Raw genomic sequence first — 9,674 nt, 5'->3', positions numbered from 1 at the left:
TTTGAAAGTAATATAATTTTGTAAATGGGCCACAGTCAGCCAACCTGGGAATCCTGAGGAATATTTTTAACTCATGTCCAACTTGACGTAACTGTTTCCTTTGCCTCGCCCCATTTTAGGTAGAATAAGATTATGCATTATGATTATGATTATGGTTTTGGATTAAACTAAAACCACAACAAACTGTGTTTGCCTTTCAGCTGTGGGAAGAATCACTTTAAAAGATTTGTTGAGCTAGAGCAATGCTATATAAATGACGTTTGTTGAGCCACACCAATCATGTGTCTTAAAACTGGTGGTGATGCCATAAAATGACATGCAAGAAATACTTCTTGTGTAATGAGCATTTCACACACCTGCATTTGTCAGCTTTGTCTTATCGGAATGACTAAATCTATTATGATTTATACTGTGCATTGAAGGCCTTTATGATGTATACTAACTTAGTACCTATGCTAAATTTACATTTGTATTTTAAATATCTTGTAACAGTGCATTTATTGGTGAAATGTTTGAATTCCCTGCTGAAAAAAAGGGGGAAGTCGTGGCCTAATGGTTAGAGAGTCAGACTCGTAATCCAAAGTTTGCGGGTTCGAGTCCCCGGCCGGCAGGGATTGTAGGTGGGGGGAGTGAATGTCCAGCGCTCTCTCCACCCTCAATACCACGAGTGAGGTGCCTTTGAGCAAGGCACCGAACCCCCAACTGCTCCCCGGGCGCCGCAGCATAAATGGCTGCCCACTGCTCCGGGTGTGTGTTCACGGTGTGTGTGTGTTCACTGCTGTGTGTGTGTGTGTGTGTGTGTGTGTGTGTTCACTGCTGTGTGTGTGCACGTTGGATGGGTTAAATGCAGAGCACGAATTCCGAGTATGGGTCACCATACTTGGATGAATGTCACTTCACTCACTTCACACTTGTGAGCCAATGGGATTTTTTTACATTTACATTTAGTCATTTGGCAGACGCTTTTATCCAAAGCGACTTACAATTGGGGAATACAAAAAGCAATTCATCTTGAAGAGGCAATCAGACAGAGGAAGTGCTCGTAACACCAAGTCTCAGTCATTGTTCAAATAAGTACAAGCTAGTAAGCGGAGAGAAAGATAGAGGGAAAGTTTAGGATGAAGTCAAGTACTGCCGAAAGAGATGAGTTTTCAGTTGTTGCTTGAAGATTGCCAGGGATCCGGCGTTCCAGATAGGGGTGGGGAGATTATTCCACCAGCCAGGAATGGTGAACGAGAATGTTCTGGAGAGTGATTTTGAGCCTCTCTGTGATGGTACCAGAAGGCGTCGCTCACTAGCAGATCTCAAACTTCTGGAGGGGATGTAGGTTCGTAATAGTGAGTGGAAGTAGGAGGGTGCTGAGCCTGTGGTAGTTCTGTACGCAAGCATCAGTGTCTTGAACTTGATGCGAGCTGCCACTGGTAGCCAGTGCAAGGAGATGAAGAGAGGTGTAACATGCGCTCTTTTGGGCTCGTTGAAGATCAGCCGTGCCGCTGCATTCTGAATCATTTGTAGAGGCTTGATTGTGTTTGATGGCAGACCAGCCAGAAGAGCATTGCAGTAGTCCAGTCTAGAAACGACAAGGGCCTGGACAAGAAGTTGTGCAGCATGCTTTGTCAGAAAGGGCCTTTTTTTTCTGGCACATCGCAGTAACTAACAAAAGACAGCTGATACAAAGATTCACATAAGTGATAAATGCTATATGTATATACATGATACAAAAATATCTTAAATAACAAACTGAGTAAAATGTGTATTGTTATTGAAGTTCAATTATTATTCGGCCATTCATAAACAGAGTTTTAAAAGGTTTATATAAAACAGTACTGTAGCAACTGTAACCCACATTTTAAAGCGGATGCGTAAATTTTGTAAAAGTGTCCAGAATCCTTATAAATGCACGGTATTCCTACACTCTTCCTTTGATGCTAGCATGAAGAACAAACACCAGTAATAGCTCAAATGCTTTATTCCAGAGCCAGTGCGAGCGGAATACGACGCTCTTAGGTGATTGGCCAGCTGGCCCATCAATCAACAGAGACGCGCTGCCATTGGTCTATCGCTCATCCGCTTACTTCACTAAGCGTTTCGGTCAACAGTCGAAACGCAGGAGACGAGGCGAGCAGGAGAGAAAATGGCCGACAGATTCTCTAGATTCAACGAAGATCGTGATTTCCAGGTAAACAAATACCACATGAGCTGCACGTATCCGAAACATATTGGATAACCGTGCGTTTTGCAGAGCTGTGCGTTGTACAGTTTGGTATTATTTGTTTGAGCCGCTGAGCTAGCGCTGCCCCATGACACCACAACAGCGCTATCGTCCCAGTTTAGCAGCGACACAAGCTCGAGACCAGTGAGCTGTCCGTGTCGCTTTCCAGGTTACCTCATACATTTTTAAGAATTTCCAATAACTATCCAGATGGCTGTTGAAGTTTGATAAGTTCCGTTATTTGACCCCTTGTGTTTGACTTGATATGTTGTTAATTTGAGAAGGGGTTTTGACGCTGGTAGGATGTCCGCAGCTGGCCTTGCATTGAGAGATAAACGCCTCAGTCAAAAGATTATAAGCAAATATCTCATTTTCTAACGGCCACCTGATTGTAATATTAATTATTTGAATGTAAAACGTTTGCTTTTACTTGTAAAGCTTCCGAATCAAAAGCTGAGTTTTGTAGTTAAAGCTCTTTTTAGTCAAAAGTGTGCTTTAAGTTTGCTAGGACGTTAGCCGTGTTATCATGTCCTGTGTATGCTCGAGGTTTTGGCTATATGTGAATAATACAGGCATTGTTTGTTTTGTTTTTGTCTCAGACTCACTCTCGTCTTGCACAATGGCATGTTTGTGCTGCAAATCAGGTATGCAAAATACAAGTTATGCCAACTGGTATAAAGACTACTTTCCTGTCAGTTACAAGGTCTGTAGTATTAATGCATGGATTCAATGTGATAAGAGAGATCCGTTGTTTATTGCATTTTGCCGATGTCAGATGAGTGTTTGCATTCATGATTAAAATAGGGTTTTGAAATTGTTTATTTGGTGATGCATGTAACATTTTCTGTTCATCTTTGTTCTTGATGAACAGTGTTATTTGTCATGGGTATTTTCTTAATATAATTCTTTATGGTGCTTCTGGGAAGGTTCTCTGCTGATTTATCTAGAGGCTGGGGGAGTTTTTTCCCGCACTGATGTGTAGACAGATGGGCCATGTTGTCCAGCCTCCATCTGAAGAAGGGTTTCTAAAAACCCCAGCTGGGCTGTGCATGGGGTATTGGCAGGAACAAACAGGCTTTTATTAGAGTGCCCACGAACAGTGTGAAGCCCGTAGTTTAGATCAGAGCCAGCAGCCAACTGAGAGCTTTGCCTTGGCAATTTGTCAGGGGCTGGGGACAGAATTAACAGCATTTGTTTATTCTTTAAACAATCAATAATAATGTTTGGACACTGTGGTTGTTAGTTACTGTTTGAAACTTTTCTTTCCAATGTCTAGTTTTACCAGCCTCGTTAGAGTAGTCTAGTTTTCAGAAGTTTGGAGTTAGTAAGATTTCAGTACTTGTATATAACAACGACACACAACATTTGTCAAACAGAGAATAGAGACATAATAATGTACATACATTTTCTGTTTCAAGTAAAAGGTGTTTTTTTGAACTTTTTATTTATTTCAATTCCTAAAACATCTTTCAACAAAAACATTAAGCAGCACAACTGTTTTCAACATTTATAATATTAAGAAATATTTTTGAGCAGCAAATCAGCATATGAGAATAATCATGTGACACTGGAGTAATCGTTAAATTCGTCGAAGTTGTAATAGTATGGTACGGTATTATTGTTTTTACTGTATTTTTGAGCAGCCTTGGTGACCAGAAGAGAATTATTTTATAAACATTACTAAATCTTTTGAGCAGTAGTGTATATTTTTCCTGTTCAGATACATAAAATAACTGCTGTGCACATGCAAGACTTGCATAAATCAATAGAAATGTGTTCCTTTGCATGCACACTGTCTCTGATTTATTTACACATTCATTCATTCCCTCGGTTTACTGCAGGTTGGCCCTAAATAAATAAAATTCACCACAATTAGACACTGTATTTGGAATGAGACGGTGTCGGTTATCGAAATCAAATGAAATGCAGAGCTTTGCATTCACTGAATGTTAGTGAACCACATCATATATTTATAGAAACTAGAGTTCATTTCGAGCATTAACATTTACAGACTGCTGTGAGAGAATAATGACATGAAGACATGAGAACTCTTCAGATGCATTTAAGTAAAAACTTTGTCTTTGAACATTTACTTTTCTGACTTTGTTTAGCCGATTGTCAAAATCAAATTTTAGAATTTTAGCATGTTAAGCTTCAGACTGTGATATGTTAAAGGGATTGTAACAACTAAGCCCATGAAATGTTGGAAGACACTGAAAGTAAATATTAATAGATGTCCTCTATGGGTCACTTTCAGAAATTCATAACTGTGGTCATTGTTCTTGTTCTCCCTTGGGTTTTTCCATTACGTTTTGCTCATCTCTGTCTTACACCGTGTCCTAACTACACGTGGTGCCGCAACACGTGGTAAAGGGTATCTTTTCCATGTTAATTAGAGTTTTTATCCTAACTATCCGCGACGGCGACATGCAAAATTTCTAATTTAGAAACGGTTTCTGTTTCCGCGACGTCGCAGCTGCAACAACAATATACAAACTATATGACCGTAGATAATCTCAGATGATTTTGTGCTTTATTCAAAGTTAAACGTGTCTAATATGAGTTTATATATCATATTGCATGACCTTATAGCCATACTGAAACCAACAACAGATAGTTTACCTCAGATCTTGAAAATAGCAAAGATGACTGTTAAAACTGTGGACTCACTGTGAACCAAGGAGTGTATTCCATGACAAAGATGTTATCAGTCACTCAGTATGTACATTTAATGATTTTAAAAAGGTTTAATATTTATGAATTAGATTATAAACACATCCATTCGTTGCGATTGCAGTGCGCTTCCAGAGAGAGCCTGCCCACACATGCTTCTGATTGGCTGTGATATTTGATTGATTCTGTCGTGTCGCACTGTCACATCACGTGTAGTGTGGACAGCCAAACTGCATTTTGCTGGAATCCTGTCGTGTCGTGTGTAGTTAGGCGAGATGATGCATTGTGAATTCAAATGCTTTGTGTGTTTACCTGCATAGTATGTCTGTCTTTGACAGCAGTGCCTCTTGCTGACTGTGGCCAGCATACCAATGTGCTGGTCTGTGTACTTTCCTTTCAGGTCTTGATGTTTGTTGCTTCACCTTTGTGCCTTTGGTCCATCTTTATTCATGAGGAATGTTTATGTAAATCTTTCATTTAATGCAACCGACACAGTCTGACAGTCTATGACATAGACTTGTCTTTAGTTGACTGTTGGCTTTTTTCACTTGCAGTGTCTGGCAAACAACCGAATACACTGCATATATTTATTTGAGCCTGAAGAGACAAAATAAGTCCACCAGTATTGGTTTGAATTAGACTCAAGTCTGTCCATATAAAGACTGGGCACGACACCATGCAGTTTAAAGTGGATTGGTTCAGTGTTTCAATGCAGCTTGCTCAAGGTTGTGATGTCTTTAATTGGGTGATAGAGTGGGATTATTTATCTTGGCTGTGGTGGTTTCTCTCTCCATGTTTGGTTGTGTTTTCTAGCTGCAGCACTGAGGTGTGTGCAGGATCTCAGAGATGAGTCGCAGAACTTGTAAAAAAAGGTTGTAAGTTCAGCTTACAGTCTGATGAATCACGCTACGCGATCTAAGCCACATGTTCTGCTTGGTTGATCCACAACAGACAAACTGTCAGTCACATTTCTGCATTGTGCTCCTGTCTCGGCTGTAGTTAAACAAGGGTTTTGTGTGCATGCTGAAAAAATTAAAATTAATTTAATACCCCATCTCTTCTTTTCCGCTTAAGTCTCCATGTTGATTTCTTCTCTCTTGATATATATCGATGTGCCCTATGCCATATTCTCTCTCAGTGGTTGTTCTTTCTGTTCAAAGTTCTGCTAATATGAGTTCAGCTCTGGCTCCTGAGGGGTCTGGACTCAAACTGTCACTGGTCCTGCTGTCGCCGGGTAGATGTCTTTGCTACCAGCAGACGGGATGAGAGTAAAATCCGTGCAGGATGGAAATGTATTTCCCAGAAAGGTCTCCCGCAGGGGGTGTCACCGTCTGTCTCTCATTTCCTTCGGGAATTATTTCTCATAATTAGGCATTGATCAGCTCTTTTAGTCCCAAATTGAACAGCTGTATTTTTGGGTGAACTGTTCCTTTAATATTAGTCACATGTTTTTCTAATACATTCTCCCAAAGTGATGGGTTAATGAGCTGTTTTGATTTGTGATGACTGCACAGTTGTGAGAGACATATAGCGTGTTGCCATGGACATCAGTGAAATATCCACTTTTATTGGTCATATTTGACTGCTCAATGCAGTAAATGACCAATCAGAGTTAAAGGATTAGTTCACTTTTAAAAAAACTTTTGCTGATAATTTACTCACCCCCATGTCATCCAAGATGTCCATGTCTTTCTTTCTTCAGTCGAAAAGAAATTAAGGTTTTTGATGAAAACATTTCTCCATAAAATGGACTTCATTGGGACCCAAACGGTTCAAGGTCCAAATGACAGTTTCAGTGCAGCTTCAAAGGGCTTTAAATTATACCAGACGATGAATAAGGGTCTTATCTAGCGAAACGATCGGTCATTTCAAAAATAAATAAAAAAGTTTAAGTTTTATAAGCACAAATGCTCGCCTTGCTCTGTTCTGTGATGCGCGTTCGTGACGTCACGTAATACGCAATTACGTGGAAAAAGTCACTGTTGACTTAGGCGGAAGTACCGAGTCAGTAGGCTTTTTAATATTAAAACACCTAGGATACGCACACGAAATGGGCATTTTAAACCATAAACTGACACAAAGACATTTGAATATGTGTATATGGTCCTCCTTCCGCACATTTGTAAACACTGACTCGGGAATGCATCTGTCATACGTGATATTGCTTTGCTCCTCTGCATAATCCTTCTGCCTACAAATCTCTCCTCTCTAGCACAGTATTGCTGTTCTGCTGCCACAACACTCTGTGCTGTGTCGGAGGGCAGGAGCATGTCAAATCGTGACCCTGCTGAGAGCATATTTTCTTGGCTTGCATGTGTAAAAGCGCACAGTATTCCTGTTGGATGTATGTGGGACTATGCTATTGAATGTTGTTGCACCAAATAAATGTCAAGTGCAACCGTTGTATTGTTGAGTGAATTTATTACTGTGTTCTTCAGAATCTTGTAGTGGCCAGTTCTGGTTTTAGCTGTGTGTATGCGGGTGGGTGTGTGTTTGTCATTGGCCTGTCATTGGGACAGAGGCTGGTGATGGCACACAGAGCTGGAGAGTCGTGGTGTGCAAAAACAGCAGACAGCCTTAACCAGTTTTAGCTGCTGTCAGTCTTTTGAGCAGTTTCTGTTTGTATTCAGGGCACGCAAAATCGCTAGCCCGACATCCCGGGGCTATTGTGTTTTCCAGTCGGGCTACCAAAATGTATCACTGCACTGCCCGACGGGCTACCTTAAATACAGGGCTCCCACGCAGTGTTCCCTCTAAGCTGAGCGCGCTCTTCCACCACGGACGCGCAGAAGAAATAATGTGCCTCGCGCACACAAAAATGAGTTGGGAAGCCATTTGATTGACTGCCACCAGTAAAAGGGAAAGAATAGCAATGCTCGGGCAAACCGCTATAGAGCTGATGTTCAAATTCAAATTTCAAATTTATTTGTCACATACATAGTACGACATGTAGTGAAATGTATTGTACGACTGTCCAACAAATTGTCCAACAAAATTAAGAAAACCTCAAGCTTACAAAAATACAAATAGAAAAATAAGTACGGTAAACATATATATATATATATATATATATATATATATATAGAAATAAACTAGTAATAAAATAGAATAAAATAAAAATAGATATGAGAATAAAAATAGAATATGATTCTATATAGATTCTATAAAGTAAAGTGTATGTCAGTGATAAAGTGTCCGTGTGCAGTGCAGTAAAGTGTATAAGTGAGTAAAAGGAATACTAAAGACAAATGGTATGTAAATCCCACTCATTTATCCTCATGTAACCTTCTACAACTGAGACTGACATTAGTGCAGATTGTAGTTGAAATTGTGCAAAGTGAAAGTGTGGGGTGATGTGCTGAGAGTGGTTAAGACTCCGAATGGCCTGCGGGAAGAAGCTCCTCCTCATTCTCTCTGTGTTCGCCTTCATGGAGCGGAAGCGCCTCCCTGAACGCAGCAGAGAAAAGAGTCCATTGTTGGGATGGCTGAGGTCCTTCACTATCTTCCTGGCCCTGGTCAGGCACCGCTTGCTGTAGATCTCCTGCAGGTCAGGGAGCTCGGTGTGAATGGTACGTTCCGCTGAACGCACCACCCTCTGGAGGGCTCGTCTGTCCTGCATAGTGCAGTTCCCGAACCAGGAAGTGATGCTGCCCGTTAGTGTTGTCAAAAATATCGATATTTCGATAAATATCGATACTGAAATATCTGAACGGTACCAATATTAATTTCCCGAAGTATCGTTACACCGATACTAGCCGAGCTGTCACTTTCACTTCTCTCCAAAGGCGCGTGGACAAGCACCACACGTGACCGCACTCGTCTCCTTCGCTCTGGTTAAATAGCAAAAGTGAAGCGAATAGAAAGATGACTGCTCTGGTTGTTAAAGAACACAGCAGGAGCGCTATCTGTAGGGATCTATGATCTCCGCGATGCAGAGAACGCGCACGGAATCCAGTCATAAAAACGGAATTTACAGTTTAACGCGGAATGTCACGGAATTTGTCAAAGTTTGGATGAATTAATCAAAAGTAGGTCATTACACTTAAATCAAATCGCGATATGGACTAGTATCTGTAAATATTAAGCTGCAAAAGTGGATTTAAATATGAATCCTGCATGTTCTGCGCGTCTCTGTGTGAATGTGCTGCACGTGCGGTTGTGTTTACTAATGTGGCGCTCGCGGTGATTTCAGCTTCTGCCGTCTCAATGAGGACATAAATACATCAACAATATCTCCAGAACTGATCTGAAAGCCACTTTACGAGCATTTTACCATTTAATTTGAGTAAAACTAGCATCATATCATATACACACACAGAACTTTAGAAGTATTCACGGCAACCCGTCAAAATAAAAGTTTGGTTTAACTTAGCCTATTAAAGACTGTGTGCCAGAAATAGGCTATATTACTATTATTTAGTAGAATGTACATAATACTACTACTTACTACTACTGTTAATTTTTTTAAAAGAAATAATCACAAAATATTTTAATTTTAATAGTAAATCCCCTTCATTTGCCAAAAATGTAAATGTTTAATTTTCATTAATTTAAATATAAATTAATTAAAATAGTTTTATGCCTTCATCTGATATCCAGTAAAATTTAAATACACAACACAGAATTTCTGAGGGGGAAAACATTTCATAAGGCTACTGTAAGAATAAATAAAAATTGTTTGTATGCATTAAAATAATAGACATGCTAAAACACAGAATTTGGTAACAATAAAACATAAGGTTCAAACATTTCATACGGCCCTAAACGTGTCATTTTTGTTACACTTTTA

General features: G+C 40.0%; 1 protein-coding gene across 9 annotated transcripts in view; it reads left to right on the top strand.

Moving 5' to 3' along the window:
• Positions 1-2,078: 2,078 nt before the first annotated feature.
• LOC306853004 (G patch domain-containing protein 8-like) overlaps positions 2,079-9,674 on the top strand; it is a 37,155-nt gene continuing 29,559 nt past the window's right edge. For 2 of the 9 annotated variants that reach the window (XM_079390149.1, XM_079390153.1), the window contains exons 1-2: positions 2,098-2,179; positions 2,812-2,856. Coding sequence is in view for 2 of the 9 variants with exons in the window: in XM_079390146.1 (XP_079246272.1) it covers positions 2,135-2,179; positions 2,812-2,856 (90 nt within the window). In the remaining 7 variants the exon portion in view is untranslated. Of the gene's footprint in view, positions 2,180-2,811; positions 2,857-9,674 lie in introns of all 9 variants that reach the window. The other 7 variants (XM_079390150.1, XM_079390155.1, XM_079390152.1 and 4 more) reach the window with 6 other exon arrangements.

This window comes from Barbus barbus (genome assembly GCF_936440315.1).
Source record: "Barbus barbus genome assembly, chromosome: 3".
Lineage (NCBI taxonomy): Eukaryota > Metazoa > Chordata > Actinopteri > Cypriniformes > Cyprinidae > Barbus > Barbus barbus.
Note: the sequence above shows the minus strand (reverse complement) of the source record. Positions and strands in the feature narration are given on the sequence as shown.